Here is a 25,960-nt window from a genome sequence, read left to right as displayed (position 1 = left end):
ACCAATTAGAGAAGGGTGTTATTTGTGATTGGCTGAACGGACCGACCCGGAAGGGTGGATGCTCTCAGCTGGGTGGCGGGAAGATTTTACTCCCGAGCAGAAGAAAGATCGGCTCGAGGCCTGGGTGCTTTGAAGTCGGAGATCGGAGAGTCGGAGATCGGAGAGTCGGACACAGGAGAGTCGGACACTGGAGAGTCAGACACCGGAGAGTCAGACTGGGCTCCTCAGTGGGGAGAGGCTCTGGGATAACTACTGTTACAGCTTTGAAGGGTCAAGGGTGTGCGTTTCTTGTTTCATTCTTCCCTTTCCTGCTGGAGGGCGAGGCCGGTCTGTAGCGGGTCACTTCCTTTCGCCCACACATTGGCGGAGGAGAAACCGGAACGTTAATCACTGCTCTGCTCCGAGAACTCGGGCCTTTAGGAGCACGTTCGCCTGCTGACCGGTCTTTTGATCTCCCCACTCTTTTCCATGCAGGAGCCTTGGCCACCGAAGCCTGTTTATTAGCAGCTGCCATTTGTTGGTAAATACTACTGGGGATGCTTCTTCCATCCCCTGCTTCACAGCAGCGGAAGGAAGGGCGTTACTAATATTCAATTACTATTGCCTCTAAATGCAGGTGGCGGGGAGAGAGAGGATTTAGCCTGTGGTACCTCAGTGGCGTTTCCTCCAACATTGATGACTGGCTGTCACCTTGTAACATTTTTCTTGTGGATGCCTAGCTTATACTTCTGAGTGACAAACCCGCTGTAGTTCAATTTCTGGATACATTTTATGTTGAGATATCTTCTGCTAACAAATCACATTATTTTGGGAAGGAGCAGTCTTTTAACGGCATAATCAAAGGAGTCATTTAAAATCGTGGGGGGAAATTGGATATATAGACTGTGTCTTTTCGTAAGGGTAGAAACAGCTCCTGCCGCCTTAGCAAACCTGAGCCCTCACTATATCAAGGCATTTTGCTGGGCTGTGCGGATACAAAGGTGAAGAGATTGAACTCCAGCCCTGCTAAAGGACCTTACAGTCTATGGATGGAATGTTACATTTCCATTACGTGAAGAGATGTTTGTATAAAGAATTAGAAGTCCTTGGTTTACTCTCCTATTTAGCCTTATTTTAATGGTGTGGTTATTTCCACATTCTTTAGCAAGGCAAAAAAGAGTCAGCCTATCTTTCCAGCCTAGTGGTGGCTTCAGAATTCTGTGTAGAAAGGGCGTAAGGTCAGCAGTCTAAGGATAGGTGTTGCAGAAGTGACTTTTGGAGAGCATCTTAGTTTTAGAAAGTGTCCATATTAGAGAGATAGAAGAGGTGTTTTTAGGATTATGGGGCATTTAAAGTTTCTACTCTCAAGCCCCATTTTCCACTTGTCCATATGCATGCTTAGGTTTTAGTCATTTATAGATATTTAGAGTTCATTAATACAAACCATTTTCCCCTCCCCCCACCTCTAACCTTGTTGTGTTCTCTCCTTTTAAAATCTAGCATTTCTATAGAATACCAATTTCTCTTTTAAGATTGAGCTTATATTGTAATTATTTAAAGCAAGTGCTCAATAAAATGTTAGATGATTGATTTATTATTTATGTTGATGTATTTTGCTTAATCTGGTACACTTGAATCTATCCAATTTATAAGATTGCAGTCCTCCCAGTTTTACAAGTAGGGAAAGAGGCTTAGAGGAACAGCATGTGTAACTTTGTGTAACATAGTAATTTAGTCACATAGCCATGGGTGCTAGAACTGTTGAATATTTGCTGTTTTTTGTTATATCACTTTGTATCTGGTGGATGTTTGCTAAGTGTTATTGCTACTGTATTTGTCATGTATGCGTTTATGTGACTTTGGACACTTCTCTTAAATCTAGGGAGTTAGTTGTTCTGAGTGTTGTGAGTTATTAAGCTGAAATATAGAGAGTTTTCCTTAAAAAATTAGTGTTGAAAGAACCATGTGGTTCTTATTTGAAAGGTCACTGCAGTATATAATTTACTTTCTAACATTTTCCATGCTTAGGAATGACAGATTACTGTTGAGTGAACATCATTAATAGTACTATTTTTAAAAACTTGTTGTCACTGTTGTGCTTTTATTTTTAGAAAGAAATTTGGATTATTTTAGAAACAAATTTGGAAAGAAAAAGAATGGCGTCCGTTTCAGGTTAGTAGCAATGATTACATTTTCTTGTTCTTCTGTTCTATTTCTATTTGTATGGTATTTGAAAAAAAAATGTTTGTTTTAAAAATTCTGATTATAGAAATGATTTTTTTCAGCTTTTTTATTTAGGGAAAATAGACATTACAAACTTTGCCATGTTAACTATTATTAAGTGAATAATTCATTGGCATTAAATGCATTTAGATTGTTGGGCAACCATCAACACTATCCATCTCCAGAGCATTTTCATCTATGCAAACTAAAATTCTATACTCATTAATTCATAACTTTCCATTACTTCTCTTCTCCTAATCCCTGATAGCCACTATTCTACTTTCTGTTTCTTGACTATTTTAGATACCTCATATAAATGGAATCATATAACATTTGTCCTTTTGTGTCTAATTTTCACCTTATTTGTATCCAAATAAAGGCAATAGCAGAATCATTCTTTTGCCTATTTCTGTTATAGCTGAGTATACACTGACTCCTTCACCAAAAGAGCAGGTACAAATTATATTTATTCGTCTTTGGGTGATGCTTATTTCTCTTCTTGCTGAATCATGTCCTCCTTAGTAATACTGTAATGTATCGGAGAAGGACCAAATAAATGGAAAAACCCCAACTTGGTTTATATACAAATGTTAAAAAGGAAGAATGGCTTACAGCTATTAGAGTTCTTGTTTTTCAATTGGTCCTATGGTCATAGCTTGTACTTTACAACTGCCTTCTTCAACTCCCCATTCCATATTCCTTGGTTCTCAGTTGGTAACGGGTCTTTGCTTGGTGGGGACTACTTGCCTTAGTAGTTTCCTGTATTTGGTTATTATAGTTTTCAATTAATTTTAATCACAAGATAAGGGAATACTGAGAGGTGCCTTAGAGGATCTTCTGCTTTCCAGACATACTCCTCCTTATCCCTATAGTGTGGCAGCTGTCTGATTTACTCTTAGTAGTCAGGATCACTTACCCCAGCCAGTACAGTAATCCCCTTCTTTGCCTGTTCATTTGTTGGCATGAGGAACCCAAAGTGGCCAAGTAGCAGTCAACTTCCAGTTTAATGGAACTACTGTTTTTTCCCCTGGTACAAGCATTTCTCTCTTGGTAACTAAGACCTCTAGGCCAGCAAGAGTCCGATGTTTCAAGGATGGGAAGCAAAAATTTCACTAGTGGATCACTAAGGGTAATAGAGGCTCCACTCCCATTTCCACCCCTGATTCCTGTGAATTGTGGCAATGGGAGAAGCAGCACTATTCACTCATGTATAGCATGCCATATCCCGGAGGCTACTAGTCCAGCCTTTAAAGTGCTGATAACCAGCCGGCAGCATAATTGAGTCTGCAAAATGCCACTCCATTATTTCCTCAGGCCAGCTGCTTCAGGGTGTTGGGAAACATAGTTAGACCAGTTAATTTCTTAAACATGAGCCTTCCGTTGTGCTTCGTTTGCTATAAATGAGTTCTTTGGTCAGAAGTAATTTGGTGGGGAATACGATGACAGTCAGTAGGAATTCCCTGAATTCATAGATGGTGGACATGATAGAGCACTGCAGGCAGGGATGGTAAACTCATATCCATAGTAAGCATCTGTATCAGTGAGAACAAAGTGCTGCCTTTCATTATAGACGGTTCCAATGCAGTCACTTTGCCATCAAGCATCTGACTGTCCCCACAGAGAATGGCGCCTCCATTGGAACTCAAGGTTGGTATGGGCTGTTTGCAGGTTGGGCACTGAGCTGTGGATGTAGCCAGATGGGTCTTCGTGAGTGACAGTCCATGTTGCAGAAGGCACTTTGTTCTTGATTTGGTTGTGCAAGGACAGGTGTGGTCCATGTCCAGGTCATCTGGTCTACCTGATTAATTATGCTTATCCTTTGTGGAGGTGGTTTTCAGTGAGCATTAACATGGGACTCAAATACCTTCACACTGACCGTTCAGAGAGGTCTATACATACATCTCTTTCTCAGACCTCATTGCCACCAGTTTTCCTATTTGTTACCTTCCAGGTTGCTAACCATCCTGCTAATCATTAACCATTGCCTATGGTACTGTGGATGTATTCCTCTGGCAAAGTGAGTAACTATGTGCACTGCTTACTGCTGACAGGGAGGATTTCCCATCTCCAATATTTTTCAGGGCCGCTCTGGAAAGACGCTAGAGTGCTTTAGTTGTTCACTTTCAGGTGGTGACAATATATCGTGCAGAATCTTTTATAAATTAGGCCTGCATTTTGTTTCTTCCTTAGTTACAGAGGATCCCGCCATGAGGTCATAGGTGCAGGTTGAGGAGGAGGAGGCAAAGGGGAGCATGGTGCGTGAGCATTCGGACTTCTTGTTCATGCCTTCACTTAGAACCTGCTCCCTTTGGCATATACCAGCTCCATTGTGATGATGGAGGTCTGCCTTATGAATTGATCGGTCAGATGACACCTGGTTGATGATAGGCAGCACGGGTCACATAGTCACTTAGTCTCTTGTAAGACCCAGGAGCAACCCAGAAATTGTTTCCAAAAGGGTAAGAGTTCTCTAAGCTTTGCTCCAAAATCCTAATCATCTTTGTTGTGACTCATCTATAGGCCAAAGGTGTCATATAACATCCCCATTCATCACAGACTTACAGCACCATCAAATCTGTTGGGTCATATGGCTCAATGGTAAGAGAAGATTGTATCATGGCATTACCTCTTGTTCGAGGTCCTACTCAAAACAGGCAAGTTTTGGGGTTACTTGGTAAATTAGGTGTGTGTTGCCTCCCAAATCCAAGTAGTCCATTAGGCTCTGTGCTGCTCTCTTAGTAATAGGAGGGGCCAGATGTTGAAACTTATCCTTCACTTTAGAAGAGATCGGATCGCTCAACATGCCCCATACGCTTTGACTCTCACCAAGGTGAGAAAAATTCAGGCTTCTGAATTTTTATGGGATTTATCTTATATCATCTGGCAAGAGTCTCTCTTAGCAATTTGTTTGTAGTAGCTGCTACTGCTGCTTCTTGCTCAGCAGGTCAGGCAAGCGTGATATCATCAATGCAGAGAGCGAGTGTAATGTCTAGTGGAATGAAAAGGCAAGCAGGATCCCTGCAGACTAGATTAGGGCTAGAGAGTAGATACAGCTCTGAGGTGGGAGAGTAAAGATACATTGCTGGCTCAGCAAACTGCTTTTACTGTGCTATACTGTTTCCCTCTGCTATAATAACAGGTACATGGGTATGGAGAATAAAGCATTCAACAGATCAATAGCTGAAGCCAGATGCCAGGGTATGTGTTCAGTCTCATTAATGAAATTACAGCTGGAACAGTGGCTGCTGTTGGAGCCGCAGCCTTATTAATTTTGCCATAATTCACTCTCAATCTCCAGAATCCATTGGCTTCTGCATACACCACATAGGTGAGCTGAATGCAGTGTGGAAGTCGTCATTATCCTTACATCTTTCAAGCCCTTGATGTAGGCAGTAATATTTTTGGTTTGCTGTATTGGTTGGTAAAGGCAGTTTTGCTGGCTTCCACTTGACCTTTCCTATCATGATAATCCTTAATTATGGGCCAAGAGACCAATGTGTGGATTCTGCCACTTGCTGAATATATCTGTTCTCGGTATACATTCTGGAACAGAGGAAATAATCACATAGCAGATTAGAAGGTCTGCTGTATATCACTAGCAGCCACTGAACTTGAGCCTGCTCCTCCCCCATGCCAATGAGATCACCAGCCTGCCCTTACACTGACTTTCTTAAATACAGAAAATATGAAAATATGGCTATTGCTTTATTTCTACCTTTTAAATCTCTGGCAACCAAAACTGCATTGATTACCTCACTTAAGTCGAGTTTTTACTCTGACTGGTGGATCACCATGGCATTTTGGTTTTCTAAGAATTAGCATCAGTTCACAGCTAATGTCCAGTAGTTTCTGAGAAGTGATTTCTCTTTTTCTAATGCACACTTACCCTCATAAACGTCTCTAGTGAAGACTAGTAGGAAGATTCATTACATATATTTTTAGTTGTGTGGTAGAGTCCTTCCCCAAGGGGCTCCAACCTCTGCCTTATTCAAGGGCCTCTGGTTCTATAAGTTGGTTCAATTCTGGAAATTGGTTGAAGGATGGTCGCTGTGTTGTGGTGTTTCTGGGTCTGTTTACCAGAATCAGAGCTTTTTATTTTGCGTATACAAATCAAGTAATCTATTTCCATTTCAGGGACATCGCAGTCAACTAGCCAATCCAAGATCGTGTGGGTCAGACTATTCTGATTGCTGCCTCAGCTCTGTTGCCCTTCATGGCAACCACATCCACTTTATTTTTGGTCATAAATTCAATTGCCGCTGTTCAGCCCCCATACCTTGGAATCCATCATTGTCGTTGAATCAGGTAGTCTACTTGGAAGATGCTATTTCCCACTGTCATTCCTAGCTTACAGAGAACAGCCAGGGGAGCCCCAGCATCCCTGAAGAGCTCCGCTGATGCTAGGGCTCCCCTCATGACTGTATTTTTCACCGTCTTGGTGAAAGGAGACTCTGGATTCTCCTGGGGGACAGCAAGGGAGTGGATGATCAATCCATTTGATCATCCACTCGGGCACTGCTCTCTCTCTAAGCCTCTGGATACCGTCCTTTAGAGCATACCCAGGAAATTCCAGAAGTCCAGCCTCACTGGACGCTACACCTATTTTATTCCATCCCAGTTTTCTGACATTCATCTTTGAGGCCAGGTTTCAGGCAATGAGCCAAGCAAATTACTACAGCCACTCCTGGCCACTATGTAGAACGTTAAGTCCAGAATTTCTTAGTGAGCCCATATCAATAAGCTTAGCTTAATTCAACACTGTATTCCATAACCCTGTTTCAGTACTTTATGATCTATTCCCATATACATTCTCTAGGTTTCTGATGTAATTTGGATATGTGTCTCCTCCTAATCTCATGTTGAAATGTGACCTCCAGTGTTGGAGGTGGGCCTAGTGGGAGGTTTTTGGGTCATGGAGCAGGATCCCTCATGAATGGCTTGGTGCCCTCCCCATGGTAATGAGTGAGTTCTTGCTCTGTTAGTTCACGCGAGAGCTGGTTGTTTAAAGGAGGCTAGCACTGCCTCCTCTCTCTCTTGCTCCATCTCCCACTGTGTGACATACCTGCCCCCCTTTGTCTTCTGTCATGATTGGAAGCTTCCTGAGGTCCTCACAAGAAGCAGATGCCAGCAGTATGCTCCTTGTATAGCCTACAGAACCATAAGGAAAATAAACTTATTTTCTTTTATAAATTTCCCAGCCTCGGATATGCCTTTATATCAATGCGAAATGGATGAACACAGTTTCTGTTGATATGTTTTGGCACATGCAGCTCTCTTGGTGCGTATCATGTCTTTCGACAGGTTACATCTTTGTGTTTTATCCTCTAGGACTTCCTGGATCTTAAAGCACTGAAAGATGGTAGAGGCTGATTCTTAGGAGGATTAGCAGTCCCATACAAGGCAGCGAGGACCATTGTGGGGACTTCAGTTAGGAGGACATTGTTTCAGAAAGGGAAGGCAGGTTAGAAGAGACTTGGCATAATTTAGTGGTTTAAGGTAACCTGCTTCATTGGAGTCTGCCCTTATGTTCCCCTCCAAATTTCAGAGCCTTCTTCCCAGTCAGTGTGCTGACTTTATAGTAAGAGTCCCTGCAAGGTTGATAATTCAGTTTGTACTGAAATTCAGCCATCTGCAGGATGTAGACTTACAGCTCTTTTTCCAAAATATTGGCCCTGTACCTATAGGGGATAAGGTTTTTTAAGGACAGTCATAGAAACTTTGAGGTCCCTTAACGCAGATCCTACATTTTTCCCCTGAGTTCTTTGCACACTTAGAAGCAACCAGTCAACCCCGTTATTCTCACCAAAACGTCTGTAACAGCAAACACTTTGTCACCCACAGCCTTGCCTTCTCTAGAATTTATCTACTGGTGTCTATGGATGATGACTTAAATAACTTTTTTCACTGCATGGTGACATAAAACAGTTATGTTCCCTTTATCAGTGGAAACAGGGTTATTAATGCCTTGAAATCTAATCAGATCAGAAAACCAATTCTATGTGGCCCAGAAGCAATTCAGAGAACCTATTAAGTTTCTGTTCTTGTGGATCAAAATTCTGTATTGGTTAGGGTTCAATCAGGTATGCTGAACCATTATGAGTGCTGTAAGTTTTATTATGGGGATTAAACCTTATGTGATCATGGGAGCTGGTTAAGCGGCTATCCCTGAGTCAGCTTCTGGTCCTGAAGTCAGCAGTACCAGCAGTGAGAAAGGAAAATGGGTGTGAAGTGTGGGAGGGTATGGATGAGCTGGAAGCTGCAAGGATAAGTTGAAACTCATGAGGACAAAGTTAGGATGCTGGTGTCCTGCTGAAAAGCTAGTGTTCTTGTCACAGAGGGTTGCTCAGCAACATGACCAAGAAGCCAAAGAAGCTGTGGGCCAAGTTGCTCCACCGAGAAGATTTAGCAGGAGCTGGGGGAGCTGGCTTCTGCCCCACATCAACAAAGTGAGGTAGCAGATTGCTAATATCATGAGTGAGTTGCAGAAGCACCTGGCCTTAGGCCAACCATCCCAATGTAAAACTGGCTGCTGCTTTATTTCTGCCTTCTAAATCTCATGCAGAGTTCACCTGTGGCCAAACTGAACCCAAAGTCATGTAGGGAAGGGTTGATACAAGGGATGATGTATAACATGTACATCAATGTACAACATTGATGAAGTTGATACAATGAAATGTACCAATTTCATTGTGCAATTGGTACAATGAAAAGGCACCCCAACATCCTATTTTAAGTCACAACCATAAATTTTATCTCATGAAGGGACACATTAAACCTGTATACTGATTAATGCAGGCAGGTATATGAGAACGCACCAAGAACGTCTTAAGATTTTTCTAGCTTCCATTGATGTGGTATCAAAAAACATCTCACTTTTTGACTTTAATACTTAGATTGATTAGAATCATACACTGAGGTTTCTTTATAAATTAGTTACAAAGGAGATAAAATGCCAATTCGAATACTACACTTGATTTCTCTTACTACATCCTCTTGTTTATAATTACCAACTCCTTATCAACCATCAAATGAGCCCAAATAGGAATGCCTTCAATAAAGTACTAGCAAAGTAATTAGGGCATTAGCTTCCTTTTGCTTCAAAGTCTGTTTTACTTAAATGATTTAGGAGATTGTTAGACCACTTCTCTCCTACATAATAAAAAAATTATCATGTATTAAATATTTGACTGTGTACCAGGTACTGTGTCTAGAACTCTTAATATATTATCTCACTAGCTCTTTATAAAAATACGATGAAAGTTAGATATTATCCTCATTTTACAGGAAGGGAAATGGGGATACAGGTAGGCATCTTGCCTGAGGTCACTCAGCAGGTAAAAGGAGGACCTGAGATTTAACTCAGGTCTGTATGACTCAAAAACATGCTCTTAACCATTTTGCTATGCTACTTCAAGTTCATCTGTAATTGATATGGCGGGGAACACCCAACAATCAATCTGGAAACCTAAAGTTGTAATTTACTCTGTCTAATCATTGTATCCCCGCTGTCTCCCATAGCTCTGACTGAGGAACTGGATTCTATAACCAGCGAGCTACATGCAGTAGAAATTCAAATTCAAGAACTAACGGAAAGGCAACAAGAGCTTATTCAGAAAAAAAAAGTCCTAACCAAGAAAATAAAGCAGTGTTTGGAGGATTCTGATGCCGGGGCAAGCAACGAACATGATTCTTCACCTGCCGCTTGGAATAAAGAAGGTTAACGTTTCTTTTTGCTAGTTTTGTTTCTTCTCATTTTTTAAAAAGCTAGAATGAATTCTTGCTGGGTTAGTGCTTTCCAGTAGGCTTAGAGGTGAAAGTGGCCATTTCTCCAGTGGAATGGGAAACTTGCAGGTGGATCATTCTTTCCCTGTGTTCTATAGTCTTTAAATTAAGCTTTTATTATGAGACTTTTTTTCCCAATTATTATTCTAGCAACATTGATCATGCTTAGAAAATGAGATACTTACTTTACCTACATTAACAAACAAGAAAAAAAAAATTCAAACTCCTTGCCAAAGTTTAGATCATTTTCCTGCCCTAGTGAACAAACCTTTCATGATCCAAGATCTTATCCAACATCATGTTTATCGATTATAAATAGAATACTATAATAGGACAATTAGAATAGAATAACTCTAGAAGGAATTGTGGTTTTTGTGGATGTTGCTTTTCAATGATTCATGTCTAAACAAGATATTTTCACCAAAAATTCCAGATAATTGTTCACTTTGTTCCTGATATTTGAGTATTTGATGATGCTGTAAATTCTCTGATCAACACTGAGACTATTTTTCAAATACCTGATCAAACACCTTCCTCTCTTGTGTGGGTTAATTCTCAACTGGCAAATTTTTACATTCGTTACTTTTTTTTTTTTTTTTTTTTTGAGATAAGGTCTGGCTTTGTTCCCCAGGCTGGAGTACAGTGGCACAACCACAACTCACTGCAGCCTCAAAGTCCCAGCCTCAAGCAATCCTCCCTCCTCAGCCTCCCTAGTAACTGGGACTACAGGTGCACAGCACCACACCTGGCTACTTTTAAAAATTTTTTATAGGGACAGAGTCTTGCTATTGCTTGAGCTCAGACTGGTCTCGAACTCCTGAGCTCAAGTAATCCTCCTGCCTTGGCCTCCCAAAACTGTTGAGAGCATAGGCATGAGCCACGACGCCTACTATGTCTTATAACACATCATTTAATTTGTTTTTGCTTAGCTAGTGAGTTAATCTCAAAATTATTATCATAAAAGTTTAATGGTCTGTAAGTATTAGAGGTCTTATATATGTTTGTCTCGTTCTTATCAAACTTCTATAATAGTCTTATATGTTTGTCTGATTCTTATCTTTCTTTTTCTAGATTTTCCATGGTCTGGTAAAGTTAAAGATGTTCTGCAAAATGTCTTTAAGCTGCAGAAGTTCAGACCACTTCAGCTTGAAACTATTAACGTAACAATGGCTGGAAAGGAGGTATTTCTTGTTATGCCTACAGGAGGTGGAAAGAGCTTATGTTACCAGTTACCAGCATTATGTTCCGATGGTGTGTACTAATAAAAATTAATTTAGAGTTGAAGAAGTGCTTTGTCATCATACATTTTTAATTCTTTTAAAAAATAATTTCTAATCATACATATGTAAAAATCAAGTGCATTTTTGTTTGATTTCCTCTATATTAATAGAAATTTAAAGTTTCACTCAAAGGGGGAATTTACTTATTTTTTATTTTAGGTTCGGGGTATATGTGCAGGTTTGTTACATGAGTATATTGTGTGATGCTGAGCTTTGGACTTCTAATGATCCGTCGTCCAAGTAGTCAACACAGTACCCGATAGGTAGTTTTTCAACCCTTGCCCTCCTCTCTCCCTAAAGGGGGAATTTTTAAAACTTCTGAGATTAATCCTTTTATCTGGTTCCTGAAACATAAATTTAAAAGCACATTGTACTGAACATTCAAAATCCTCTCTTCGAAGCTTTTCAAAACCCTATACTAAATTGTTGTTAATCATATTCACCCTACAGCGCTGTAGAACACTAGAACAGAAAATAAAAGGGGCAAAAAACCCCAAAAATGTTGTAGGAGAAGCACCTCTAGAAGAAGAATCAGTAGACCTGAATTCTAGTCCCAGATCTTCATTGAGTGTCTGCCACGGTGCTAGGCGCTGGGAGGTACAGTAGTGAGCAAAATGGGCGTGGTCTTAGTTTTCACAGAACTCATAGTGTAGAGTAGCCCTTTCTCAGACGTTAGTGTACATAAGAATCGCCTGAGGATTTGATTATGTGCAGATTCTGATTTTATGTGAGACCAAAGATCCTGCATTTCTAACGAGTTCGCTGGTGCTACTGATATTATTGATTGGGGAGTAGCAAGGGGTCACCAAGCTTTTTCTTGAAAGAGTAGATAGTAAATAATATAGGCTTGTGGTCCATATGGTCTCCTTGACAACTCTTCAACCCTGCCACAGGTTTTGTGCTTTTCTAGCACAAAAGCAGCCACATTTGTAACGTGTAAACACATGGGTGTAGCTGTGTTCCATTAAAATAACTTACAAAAACAGGCAACCAGCCCTTACTTTGTTGATCACTGGTTTAGAGAATATGGGTAATTGCAAGCAATTGCAATAAGAATTTTGGGATACAGGTTTTAATAGGTAATTAAGACTGTACAAAGATCTAGTCTAGGGGCTGTCAGGGAAAATTGTTCTGAGGGAGTGGTATTTAAGCTAAAAGTTAAAGGGTGAGTAGGCAGAAGGGACAGGGAAGGAAGAAAAGCAACATGTGTGAGATCTAAAAGCAAGAGAGAACATTCACATTATGATGTATTCAGTAACCTAGAGGAATTCCTATGTGGCAGTCAGTGGTAAGACATGTAGAGTCTTATTTTTAAAAACTTTTCCTTATTTTAGCAGGAAGCCATTGAAGGGTTTTACACAGGTAAGAGACTCATTATTTCATGGTTTAGAAGGATAATTCTAGCAGTTAGATGAATTCCAGATACATCTGGAAGATAGAGTCAGTGGGACTTGGTATTTATTGCCTGTGGGGAAAGGAGAAAGAATAGTCAAGAATGATGCTCAAATTTTAGGCTTGGACAATGGGGAGGTTCTTCACTGAAATGGGGTACACTGGAGAAAGAACTCTTGGGAATGGAGAGAAGGAAGATGATGAATTTATTTGGGACATGCTGAATTTACGATGCCTTTAAGACATCCAGATGGAATTGTCCTGAGTAGGAGGATGTTTGTGTCTAAAGCCTGGTGTTGGAGGTCTGAGTTGGAGATTGTTAGTGTGGAGATGGCACTGAAGCCATTGGAATGAATTACAGAGCAGCATAAGAAGAGAAGAAAGCCTAGAACAGAAACCAGAACACCAAGAGTTTAGGGATAAACAGAAAGAGGGCTTTCAGACAAGGCTGAGAATGAGTAGCAACATATAGGATAACCAGGATTGTATGGTGTTATTAGAAGCCTAGGGAAGGGTGTGTTTGAATGAGGGAGTGGTTAATAGTGATGTCTGTTAGCAAAATGTCAAATACGATAAGGATTAAGTTTCAATGAGTTTAATGACAGAGGACCTTAGCTGCAGCAATTTTATTGAAATGGCTGGGTGGAGACCAAATAACAATGGTTTGAAGTGAGTAGGAGTTGAGGAAGTGGAACTGGTGAGTGTGGGATGCTCTTTGGAAAAGAATGGCTATGAGGGGAAGAAGAGAGGGGGCCATAAATTAGGTGTTATCTTAGTCTATTCCAGCTGCTATAACAGAATGCTTTATATCAGTTAATTAACAAACAATAGAAGTTTACCGCTTGCAGCTCTGGAGGCTGGGAAGTCCAAGATCAAGATGCGAATAGATTTTGGTGTTTAGAGAGGGGGTGTTTCTCATAGATGGCACCTTCTTGCTGCACCCTCACATGGTGGCAAAGAAAGGGCACTCACTTCAACTTCTTGTAAAATGGCATTAATCCCACTTATGAAAGCAGAGCCTTCATTACTTAATCACTTCCTTGGGGATACCAGCATTCAGACCATAGTGGGTGTTTTCCAAGATGAGAGAGACTTGACCATGTTTAAATGTAATGAGTAGGTGCTAGTCAGGAAAAGTGAAAATAATAGCAGAGAGAATAATTGACTGGGAAAAATCCCTAATAAGATCTTAATATGATTATGTTTTTTAAACATGTCTGCACTCTGCCAAAAGTTGTCGTAAGAAACAAACTACAGAAACGTAAAGTCATATAATTTTAACTGTAGAATAGCTTTTGTACTTTAAACAGTTTCAGTTATAAGGAAGGGGGCATATTACTATAACTTCATTCAGACAGTAAACTGTTCACTGATTTCTACTCAGCAAAAATCTCATATAAAAAGTAAAAGAATGCTCATGCAACTATCATGTTTAATTATACACACTACTGTTTTTTGGGGAAAGCTTTGTAGTAATTTTTCCCTGATGAAACTGTTTAGTGTTTGAACTGATATATGTTACCTTACTGAAATTACCAGTAGTGATTATTTAAAATGATAGCAAATTAAACATTTGAAATGTTAACGTCTGTCTTTATTTTTATAAGGATAGAGTTCTGTTTAGTTGTATGTTTGTTTATTTGGCTTATAGTTACCTTGTTTGGTCATTTATTCATATCTAATCAATGAGAGTAAGAAGTAAGTAAGCTTTACTAAAGCTACACTAGAAATTAATCTGAATTAATGGGCGGTGCCCACAAGTTAATAAGGTGAATGGGCTGGGCGCGGTAGCTTGTGCCTGTAATCCTAGTACTTTGGGAGGCTAAGGTGGGTGGATTGCCTGAGCTCAGGAGTTCGAGACCAGCTTGGATAACACAGCGAAACCCTATCTCTACTAAAATACAAAAGAAATTAGCCAGGCATGGCGGTGGGTGCCTGTACTCCTAGCTACTTGGGAGGCTGAGGCAGGAGAATTGCTTGAACTCCGGAGGCGGAGGTTGCAATGAGCCAAGATGGCACCACTGTACTCTAGCCTGGACAACAGAGTGAGATTCTGTCTCTAAAAAAAAAAAAAAAGGTGAATGGTTTGCAACTGATTCTGAGGGTGGTGTAAAGTTTAAGGTAGATTTTTTTTTTTCTCTTTTAGGTTTTACACTCGTCATTTGCCCATTGATCTCTCTTATGGAAGACCAATTAATGGTTTTAAAACAATTAGGAATTTCAGCAACCATGTTAAATGCTTCAAGTTCTAAGGTATGTTTCAGTGGCTTTTTTTTTTTTTTTTTAATGTAAACTATTCACTGAAATAGGAGCTTTACCTGCAGTTGAGTTGCTTATAAAATTATAAACTGTTAACTATTTATATCAGGAGTTGCAAACTACTGCTCTTAACCAGTTCTGGCCCACTGTCTATTTTTGTATGTCCCATGAATTAAGAATAGTTTTTATATTTTTAAATGGCTAAAAAAAACTAAAATGAGTATTTTGTGAAATGTGAAAATTATTTGCAGTTCAAGTTTCAGTATCCATAAATAAAGTTTTATTGAAACACAACCATGCTCATTTGTTTACATGTTGTCTGTGGCTGCTTTTACAGTATAATGGCAGAGTGGAATAGTTGTGATAGAGACCTTATAGCCCACAAAACCTAATGTTTTTGTCTGGTACTTTGCAGAAAACATTTGCTGACCTATTTCGTATTATCCATTCTAAAATAGTAAGGGAGAATTTCTAATTATGCAGTGTAATTAAATGTGAAATATGAATTACTAAGAAGTTACCCTGTACCTATGGAATTTCTTCTATTTAGGGATGGACTCTTTTACCATCATCTGTAGAATAAAGCATGTCCCAGCTATTCTTTTTTAAAAAGCGTATTATTGAAATCTTCAAAAGGCGAGAGAATAGCATAAAAACTGCCATGTAGCCATTTCCCTCTTCAACAGTTAACATATGGCTAATCTTTTTTTTAATCTATATAGCTCCAGTTTTCCCTACCCCCTTCCCCTTAGTTTATTTATTCAGAACCAATTCCAGACATCATATTGTAATTGTAAATTCTTCAGTATGTATCTCTAACTTTAAAGAAAAGTGCTATGCCATCATCACATCTAAAAACTTTAATATCGATTCTTTAGAATTATGAAAAATTCAGATTTCTCTGTCTCATTTTTATGTTTTCTTTTTCTAAATATAGCCCAGATAATATTCATACATTGTATTGTGTTTGGTTGATATACCCATAGGTTCCCTTTCTCTCTTTTGTATTTCCCATGCAAATTCTTTGTTGAAGAAACCACATTAATGGTCCTGTATCTTTCTACATTTTCCTGATTGCATCCTTGTGGTCTTTTCTTTTCTTTTCTTTCTTTTCTTTTCTTCTCTCTCTCTCTCTCTCTCTCTCTCGTTTTCTTTCTTTCTTTTCAGTTCTGGGGTACATGTGCAAGATGTGCAGGTTTGTTACATAGGTAACTGGATCCTGTTAGATCTAAAAGCCTGATTGTATTTGGAATTTTTCTTTTTTCTTTAACTTTTTTTTTTTTGTTTTTTGCAAGAGTATACTTACTGTGGTATCACTCAAGTGGTACATAGTACCTGGTTATCTTTTTGTGATGCTAAGCATCGGTGGGGTCAGGTGATGTCTGCCTGATCTCTGGTTATCAGCTTTTCATCTAATGTTTTAGCAGCCACTGAGTGGCACCGTGAGAGCCATGATTTCATGAGGGAGGTGCAAAATGGTGATACCTAATTCTGTCACTCTTCGTATTAGCTACACTTTTTCTACAAAAATGAACTTCTTCCTCATTAACTCTGCATGATGAAAATGCTAGATTTTTTTTCCCCTTTCTTTACCAGTTTTCAGAAAGAGTTGGTTTTCTAGCATTCTCCAAAGGTGGTCAACAAGATTTTTAAGGTATTTTTTTCCCCCAAGTATCACTATAAACTTACAAATTTTGAGATATAATGTGATTCACCTTTGGAATCATATAAATGTGTATCTATGTAATGCTGAAATAGTCCTGGCCTTGGGCAGTGAGAGCCTCTTTAAGTTGGTTCCTGAATCTTTTCTCTTAACCGCATTGCTTCTGCTCCTTGCTTTCTTTTGCAGTAAGATAATCCATGTTCATTTTATGCATTTCCTGCGAAGACCTAGGGTCAGCCATACCTCCAAGAAGCCCTGCTTCCTTTAGTTTACCCATATGTTTTTGTTTTATTTAAACTCCATGTCATTCTATTATAACTGCTCCTTCATTCAACAAAATCAGTCTACGGAGAAAACTGCTTTCTAATAATGTACTTTCTTAAAATTGGAAAAGAACATAATAGTAATAGAAAGTAGTTTAGAAAGTTGAAGATAATTACCAGTTCATGATATATCCCCACTGCTTGAAAAGTTGGAGAGAGAAAAAAAGAACATCTGTATCCTAGAATATATCTAGGAATTAACAAACTGCTTTGCCGGGATGATGAAAGCCGTTTGATTGTCTCTTTCTATCCCATTCACTGGCATGTTTTTATACTTTTTTGGTCCTCTTTAGGTTAGAAGGAAAAAAATGATATCTAATGTGCTAAGTATTATACAGAATTGTATTAGAGTACTAAGAAGCTAATAAATGTTAGCTTTTAAGATTTATTATTATCTTAATTTAATGAGTAATACTTTTTGAAACCCCATGGTCTTCATGTTTAAATAAAGAGATTAAAAGATTTGATGGCATCATTTAAGAAGTTAATAAATAATAAATTTTGTTCACATACATAAAGGGATTATAAATATAATGTTAAAATTAATAAAACCCACCTTTATAACCATAACAATTGCATCTAGCTCACATTTTAGAATATATTATGAACAATTTAGAATTATCCCTTTATAGAATAAATGCTCTTCATTGGACTATCTGTTCATGTTCATTTTTTTTTGTTCTTTTTTGTCAAGTGAGTTTTTTTTTAATCACCAACAATGTAGATGTTAGTAAATAACTAGAATGCTGTTTACACAGCTGCCATGATGTTTAGTACTGGGACATGGTTTCAGTTTTAATGAACCAAACGTCTGCTCCTAGAAGAGCTGAAGTCTATTATTGCTTTGGAGAAATGAACGTTTTCATTTACCACCTAGTATTTCAGTCTGCCAGCTTAGTTTTACTATCATTGTGTCTGTTTTTTCTTTTACTAGGAGCATGTTAAATGGGTTCATGCTGAAATGGTAAATAAAAACTCCGAGTTAAAGCTGATTTATGTGACTCCAGAGAAAATTGCAAAAAGCAAAATGTTTATGTCAAGACTAGAGAAAGCCTATGAAGCAAGGAGATTCACTCGAATTGCTGTGGATGAAGTTCACTGCTGTAGTCAGTGGGGACATGATTTCAGACCTGGTATGTATGTTTTATCTAGAAAGCTTTTTGATGTCATAGACCGTGTCCTTACTCAGCTTGGCATGATGGAAATCTCTGCTTCTATTAAAATCAGCCTCAAGTAGTTACACGTTGAATATCCCTTATCCAGAATGCTTGGAACCAAACGGGTTTTACATTTTGGATTTTTTTGGGTTTGGGATGATCAGCCTGTGTTACTCATTTTATCTTGCCTCATTATGAGGAGGACTGAGAAGCAGAATCTTTAGTTTCATTCCCCTCTGTAGTCTGTAGTTTAATTGCCTTTGTCAATTACAGACAAATATGGACACATATGTTTACTAGCCAATAATAGACATCTTTTTGGCATTTATGACATCTAGGTATTCCTTCACATTTGTTGAAGAATTTGCATCTGCCTCAAAGTTGTCATCTTTAGTCATCATTCTAGGGGTCTTTTTAGCACCCACCTGCAACTCCTCAGCATTAAACTTTGATGAGATATTTTAGTGACCTTTTTCTTCACCCCACCACCCAATCCTACAGTCATAGCCTAAAGTAAGTTACTCAGAATTGTTATATGCAAAAAAATCCTAAATTCAAAAATCCGACTCCCTGGCTTCAACCTCTTTTCCTTCTGAAGCTTTTCACACTCATTAGGATTTGCTGGATCCCTCTTTTAATCCCAGCTTATTTATCCAGGCTCCTGTCCCTACATAGCAATCACTCTTTTTCCCGTCCAGACACTGTGCTGTTGCCCCGACTTCTGTTATGTTTGCCCTGGACTGCCTGGCCATTCTGCCAGTCTGCTTCAGGTGTTGTGCCTGAGACGCTGGATTCATCTAGACTTCTGCTTTCCCTATTCCTGCTGCTTGGCTACTAAACATTATCCAAAAAAAAAAAAAAAAAAAAATTGCATAACTCCGTTCAGCTTTTCATTATCCTCAGCTGTCCTTATACTTGTCCCTATTTCAACTCCTTTATACATTCCTTCCAACAAATGTCTCGTATCATTAACTTTCTATTCAGGCCCTAACTTGTACTTAGCAGATGCTTTCTGCTTCACAGGAAATAGATGCCATCAGGTATGAACAGCTCCTCTTTCTACTTTCAAACATTAGTAATCTTTGTTGTTGTTTTTTTTCTTTTGTTAAGGCAGAAAAGACCACTGCTTTATAAGGGTAACCATGACCACTCCCGTTTCATCCTCTCCTGCCTTCTTAAGATCTTGCACTGCCAAGTTCCTCACTCCTTCACCTTGAGTCTCTTTTGTCCCCTCCCTAAAAACAGAAACTAAAACACCCTTCTGATCTTTTGCACCTTTTAATGTGACTGTCCTCTTTTTGTTCTTTCTGTCACCATCAGACTTCTCAGCTTACCATCTCCATTTGTCACCTTTAACCCATTCTGAACTAACTGAATCATATCCTTCTGCCATCACCGTCCTATTGAAACAGGTCATCGGTGACCCACCCCCAGTGGCTTCATCACGTGGTCTCATCTTCATTCCTCTTCCCACTTAACTTCAGTAACATTTTATATATTCACCTCTCACCTTGCCACATGCTACTCCCTTGGTTACTGTACAGTAATGCTGGTCAGTGTCTTCCCTTCCATTATTACCTCCTTCGCTCATCTTCCTTTGTCTTCGTTTTAAATATTAGTGTTCCCTAGGGTTCTGACCTCAGTCTTTACCCTTTCTTACATTTCTCCAGGGATAGTGAGCTTGTAGCCCAAAGACTGCATTCTCTACCTACAGAATTATTATGGGCATTGTTTTTATTTATTTATATATTTTAAATGGATTTAAATGCCTTAAACAGGATGTATAGTCCTTTCTATTAAGGACCCCACTTTCTTAACCAGATAATGCCACATGGTTGTTACCTGGTGGCCACTGAAGTTACCCGATTTGTGACTCTTGCCCTATTTTCAACTTAAGTGGTGCAATCACTTACGATTATCACCCTTGCTTAAGTATTACCGTGACTTATGTTGTCTCTGTGGATCTGCTGCCGAAGTGTAAAACATTATTCCCATATCTAATTATCTAACTTCTAAACTTTAAATTTATACTCCTAATTGTTTATCAGAAATGTGTATCTAAATTAGCATGAACGAAACTAAATTCCCCCCACAGAACTGCTCTTTTTCTTCTCAACTGGGAGTCACTATTTTCCCCATAACTCCACTCGACGTTCTAACCAAAAACTTTTTATTTTCTTCACCTTTCCTTTCTCCCTTCTCCTCTCTACTCCCAAGCAATTTTCCCCTTCAGTCTTCTCTGTCTTAGAAAGTCATCCACTCACTCACCTGTTTGCTGAAGCCAAAACTGTAGCAGTTACCTTTATCATTTAGATTCCAGTCAGGAGACAGTTATTTGAACACAGAGGATTTTTTATAAAGAATTGTGAACTAGGTAAAAAGTAGCTACATAGATAACTGAAAAAGTAAAAAGAAAACTAAGATATCATGGAGTTAAAAGCTGGAAGAAGCAACAACCACCTGTAGGGCTGGGAGAACAGGAAGAAAAGATTGAAACAAATAAGACTTAGAAACTTAAAGGAGAGGCCCCCGTGGAACTGAGCTCCCTGGTGCTGGAGTCTCTTGGTGGAGCCAGAGGTGGGGTACATCTGTGATAGAGCTGATTCTCCAAAGGCTGAAAAAACTGCCAGCTGTATTTAGTTGCTCTTAAGGAAAGAAGTGCTGCTGCAGGGATGAGAAGCCTTGCTGGGGCGGCAGTCACAGGAACACAAGCAAGCCCACAGGAAGCAGTTAGGGAGGAAGCAGCCATGGAATCTTCCATGCAGGGCCAGCAGGCAAAGCTGATGCGTCGTGTGCAGAGTCCTTGGTGCAGCATCCCAAAGCAGAGTATAGAAGGTAGGGTTAGAGATGACAAAAAAATGATGGATGACACACCATCCTTGATTTACGCTCCCTTTGCAGGTCCAGTCCACCACTCAGTGTTGTCAGCTCTGCCTCTAAAATGAATCTCAAGTTTGTCTACACTTTGTGCACCTACGTCTTACATACAGTTGAGCTCCCTTCCACTGGTCTACTGCAGTAGCTTCCTAAGTAGTCTGTGATTATGGTCTTACCCTTTTTGTTCATTCTCCACAGAGCAACCAGTGATATTTTCTAAATATAAATCAAATCATGTTACTTCCCTACCTAAACTAGCCAGTAGCTACTCTGTGCTTAGAATAAAACCCCAAAGTTCTTAACTGGGGCCCATAGGGTAATAGGTGATCTGCCCCCATCTGTCTACCTGATTTCCCACTCTTCCTCTCTTACTTCTTAAGCCCCAGCTATGCCGGGCTTATTATGAGCACTTACCACTCTCTAATGGCGTATTTATTGGCTTACTCTTTGTATTGTCTTGTTTCTTTGCTTGAATTACAGACACATTTGCATAGCATTTTTGTCTTGTTCATCACTCTATCTTCAGTGCCTAGGGAAGTGCTTGGCACCCAATGAAAAAGGTGTTCAACATTTATCTACTGATGAATGGGTAAATCTGGCACTCTCTCCCTCCTCCCTGCCACCTCCAGATCCCAGTAGTCACTAGGACCTGTAGGTTCATGTATGTCTCTTTACTCTTTCTGATTTGTCCTTAATGTCATGTCTTATTTTATATTCTGTATTATTTGTTTTCTGGTCTGTTACTGCCATCTTTTAACTGGTTTTCCTTCAGTGTTTTGTCTATTCCAGTCTATATTTTGCACTGTCACCAAAAGATGATTTATGAAGCATACGTCTTTAGAAATTACATGATGGACTGGGCGCGGTGGCTTATGCCTGTAATCGCAGCACTTTGGGAGGCCGAGGCGGGTGGATCACCTGAAGTCAGGAGTTGAAGACCAGCCTGGCCAACACAGTGAAACCCCATCTCTACAAAAAATGTAAAAATTAGCCAGATGTGGTGGTGTATGCCTGTAATCCCAGTTACTCGGAAGGCTGAGGCAGGAGAATCGCTTGAATCCAGGAGATGGAGGTTCCAGTGAACCGAGATTATGCCATTGCACTCCAGCCTGGGTGACAGAGTGAGACTCCATCTCAAAAAAAAAAAATTACATGATGACTCCTCATTTCCTATAGGATAAAGTCTCAGCTTAGAATCAACTGGCTGCATTGTTCATAGCTTTTTTTTTTTTTTGAGACAGAGTCTCGCTCTGTCGCCCAGGCTGGAGTGTAGTAGCGCGATCTCGGCTCACTGCAAGCTTCGCCTCCCGGGTTCACACCATTCTCCTGCCTCAGCCTCCCGAGTAGCTGGGACTACAGGCAACCGCCACCACACCTGGCTAATTTTTTTGTATTTTTAGTAGAGATGGGGTTTCACCATGTTAGCCAGGATGGTCTCGATCTCCTGACCTCGTGATCTGCCCGCCTCGGCCTCCTCACCTGCCTTCTACATAACAGTGTCAGTCAGGGTTCAGGCAGGGAAGCAGAGTCACGATGAATGTTACAGGATAACGGTTTTACTGTAGGAAGTCGATCTTGAACAATTGTGGGAGGAACTGGGGAAGTGAAGGTCTGAAGAGGGGAGGTGGAGGATTACAGAAAAGTAACGGATTGATGCCTAAGCACTGGTGCAGGAGGACGAGGCAGAGCCTGTAGGGAAATCTGCAGCTGGCATGTACAGTGGCAAAGAGGACCCCTAAAGGGAAGGTCGTGGAAGGGTCTCTGGTAAGCTACTTCCTGTGAGTAGCTATTGCCTCTGTGGGTCTGCTGTTGACTGGCAAGACCTGCAGTTGGGAGGAACAGCTGAATGAGGACTGGAAAAGAACTAGGATGACCTAGAACTGGCTGAGCACTTCTAGATCTGTCCATCATCCTCTCTGCTTGTAAAGACCTTGAAGGAGCAATGTTAGCTGGTTCACTTCTGCCACCAAATCTTGCACAAGTTCCTCTTTTGGGTCAGCTCTAACTTGGAACAGGAAAGAGATTCTGGGAAATGTAATTTCCAGCTTAATGGATTGGACAATAAATCCATCCACCACAAGACTCTGTGACCACCCCAGTGAACTGCTTGCTGTTGTCTGAACATACTAATTTCATGCCAGTGTATTTGCAGTGTATATGCTGTTTCTTCTGCGTGGTGTTCGTCTCTTCCTAGTGAACTTCTGCTCATTGTCTTAAGACATAACTCAAGTATTATCTCCTTGAAATCTTCACTTCCCAAGCAGCTGTTCTGTCCTCTGTGTTTTCATAGTAGCCCTCTACTTAGCATATAAGCAATTTCTACCACATTTTTTTCACTTTCCCCCAAATAGTTCAAGTTCTTAAGGGAGATTAAGGACAATTTATCTAGTGATTTAGATGCATATAACAAGTTTGAGCCTAGAATGGTTTCCGAGAAATAGGTTATATACAAAGCAGTGCTGCCCTTACCAAGCTTTACTTGGTCTGATGACACTAGGTGGTAGCAGGGGTTTGTCTGATGGCCGGTTTTATCTTTTGTTAGTTGTAATAAATTAAAACACTGTGGCTATACCCACTGTCTCTTGAGTCCACTGTGACCAAGAATAATATCTGGAATAAATATAGTAAAGCCTGCACATCAAAAAGGCTAACGCAGAACTGCAAATTTACTGCTATAGATGGCTGTGGAATTAAAATCATAGTAGTCATCGATTATCTGCATAATGTTAAAAGGAATAGTTTACTCTAACTCTTAAAGGATAGAAAAAGGGCTACTTTATTTGTTTTTTCAGATTATAAGGCGCTTGGTATCTTAAAGCGGCAGTTCCCTAACGCATCACTAATTGGGCTGACTGCGACTGCAACCAATCACGTTTTGATGGATGCTCAGAAAATTTTGTGCGTTGAAAAGTGTTTTACTTTTACAGCTTCTTTTAATAGGTCAAATCTATATTATGAGGTATGTAATTTTTATGTACATTCATTACTTTCGTGAAGAATTACACAGAGAGGATTTACCTTTTTATTATGTTTGTTTACATGAGCAGCAGTTAAATACTTTACAAAAACTTTTAACATTAGGAGGTAATTATAAGTAGATTCTGTAACTAGGGCTTCATTCATGTATCTTTTGCTACATAATCCTTTGTTAGATTAAACAGAAGACATTCTTGCTAGGTGATACTTTTTATAAAATATATGAGTAAGTTATATATCTTTGTTAAATTTCTGTATGTTCTTCTTTGTGTAAAGATGGGGAGAAAGGATGGAGTGATACTAAGGACCCTAATAACATCTCTGTTCAAATTAATAACTAATTAATAGAAGTATTAATATGCCATTAAAGATTTGCCAATTCTATTTAGATTTGACTTGATAAACTTGAAAAATAACCTAACAGCTGTCTTTTCTTTCTTTCTAAACCCTTTTAAGAATAGATTTAATATTTTTCTAAGTTTTCATTCCAGAGTTATTTATGTTACGGTTTGCTTTTATAAAAGTAGCATCACAAAATAAAAAAGTCTTCATCCTTACAAGTTATTCACTGTTCCTGTGCTTGCTCTTCTCTGGTAAATTAAAAAAATAAAGATCAAGAAGAGTCTGGGAGGAGGAACAGATGAGTCAGATTGGTTGAATCCTATGAGTAAGTGAAAGAGTAATGGAAAAACACTATGGTCATGAAAGAACTGCATCCTGAAAGTTGTGAGTAGACAGCCACTTGAATGGTACTCATTTACTTTTTAATAAGTTAAGTTTTTTTTAGGTTCGGCAGAAGCCCTCAAACACTGAAGATTTTATTGAGGATATTGTAAAGCTCATTAATGGGAGATACAAAGGGCAATCAGGTAATGTAAAAACAAACCAACTTTGGAGACAGAGATAACTTTCAAAAAGTGACTTCATATTATATTGAGAATTATACTGGTAACTGAATAACAACAAAAAATTAATGTATAGCAGAAGATACTTGAAAATGTGTGATAAAATTAATTCACTTGATCTTAGAAATTGGGTGTGACATTTGCTTATGCCATAGATTATGAGTCATCAAATTGCTTGATTTATTTTTGCTTATTTACACTTGCTTTAGAATAGACCTGATGACTTAATATGAATTATCAACAGCACATATTTAGTACGTATCCACTAAGTACAAAATAGTGGATTAAGCAACTTATGTTCTAAAGGGATAGAAAATATACTCCCTTATAGTAAAGGACACATTAAAGCAATAAGTAAATCCAGTAGTACATACTGAATATGTATGTACTACTAATTCCTAACCTGTACTAATTCCTAACCTGTACATTACCTCACATGGCAAAAGGAAATTAGAGTTGCACATGGAATTGAGACTGTTCATTAGCTGACCTTAAAATCGGGAGATTATTTTAGATTGTGTGATGTGAGAAGAGCCAGACACCCTGATTTTGATCCAGTGAAACCCATAATACACTTCTAAATCTAAACTACAGAAATGTTAAGAATAAATTTGTGTTGTTTAAAGCCACCATATAACCAGTAAACCATATATACATGGTTTTCTGGGTTTAACGACTAAACAAATGTTACCGAAGCAAAGAATTTGTGTAGAAGTAGCATTTTAAACTGTTCTATGGATTTTCAGGAGGTAGTAATGGGTGTCCTGGGTAAAAGGAGTTCTAGGGTCAAATAAATTTGAGAAAGGTTGTAGGTATTTATTCTGCCTGGACATTCACAGGGTATATCAGCAAACTAGAAGCTCTGACCATCCCTGAAAATAAAGAGAGACACCCATTTAACTTTGTTGAATGCAATGTTCTCCAAATTAATTTGCATGCAAATTAATCTAAATTAACCCAAAATTAATCCGGAGAACACTGCATTCATAGCACATTTGTTAGCATCTTACAGACATCAGTTTGAGAAATACTGTGTAGTGGGAAATAAAGAGAGAAAAGAGATAACAGGAATGAAAACTGATGGCTCAGGCTCATTTCTGCTTTAAAGCAAGCTGGTGCTCAAGTCTGGAATTATACCAAAATG

General features: G+C 39.1%; 1 protein-coding gene across 3 annotated transcripts in view; it reads left to right on the top strand.

Annotated features, from left to right (window-relative positions):
- The first annotated feature begins 32 nt into the window (after positions 1–32).
- RECQL (RecQ like helicase) overlaps positions 33–25,960 on the top strand; it is a 32,899-nt gene continuing 6,971 nt past the window's right edge. Inside the window, exons 1-9 of one of the 3 annotated variants that reach the window (XM_050747635.1) lie at positions 33–277; positions 2,091–2,151; positions 6,337–6,507; positions 9,721–9,918; positions 11,056–11,235; positions 14,803–14,909; positions 17,836–18,034; positions 23,728–23,894; positions 24,699–24,780. In XM_050747635.1, coding sequence (XP_050603592.1) covers positions 11,151–11,235; positions 14,803–14,909; positions 17,836–18,034; positions 23,728–23,894; positions 24,699–24,780 — 640 coding nt within the window. In that variant the 5' untranslated portion in view covers positions 33–277; positions 2,091–2,151; positions 6,337–6,507; positions 9,721–9,918; positions 11,056–11,150. Of the gene's footprint in view, positions 521–2,090; positions 2,152–2,223; positions 5,531–6,336; positions 6,508–9,720; positions 9,919–11,055; positions 11,236–14,802; positions 14,910–17,835; positions 18,035–23,727; positions 23,895–24,698; positions 24,781–25,960 lie in introns of those variants that run through there. The other 2 variants (XM_050747634.1, XM_050747636.1) reach the window with 2 other exon arrangements.

This window comes from Macaca thibetana, chromosome 11 (genome assembly GCF_024542745.1).
Source record: "Macaca thibetana thibetana isolate TM-01 chromosome 11, ASM2454274v1, whole genome shotgun sequence".
In the NCBI taxonomy this organism is placed as follows: Eukaryota; Metazoa; Chordata; class Mammalia; order Primates; family Cercopithecidae; genus Macaca; species Macaca thibetana.
The sequence above is the reverse complement of the archived record's forward strand: the minus strand, read 5'-3'. Positions and strand labels throughout refer to the sequence as shown.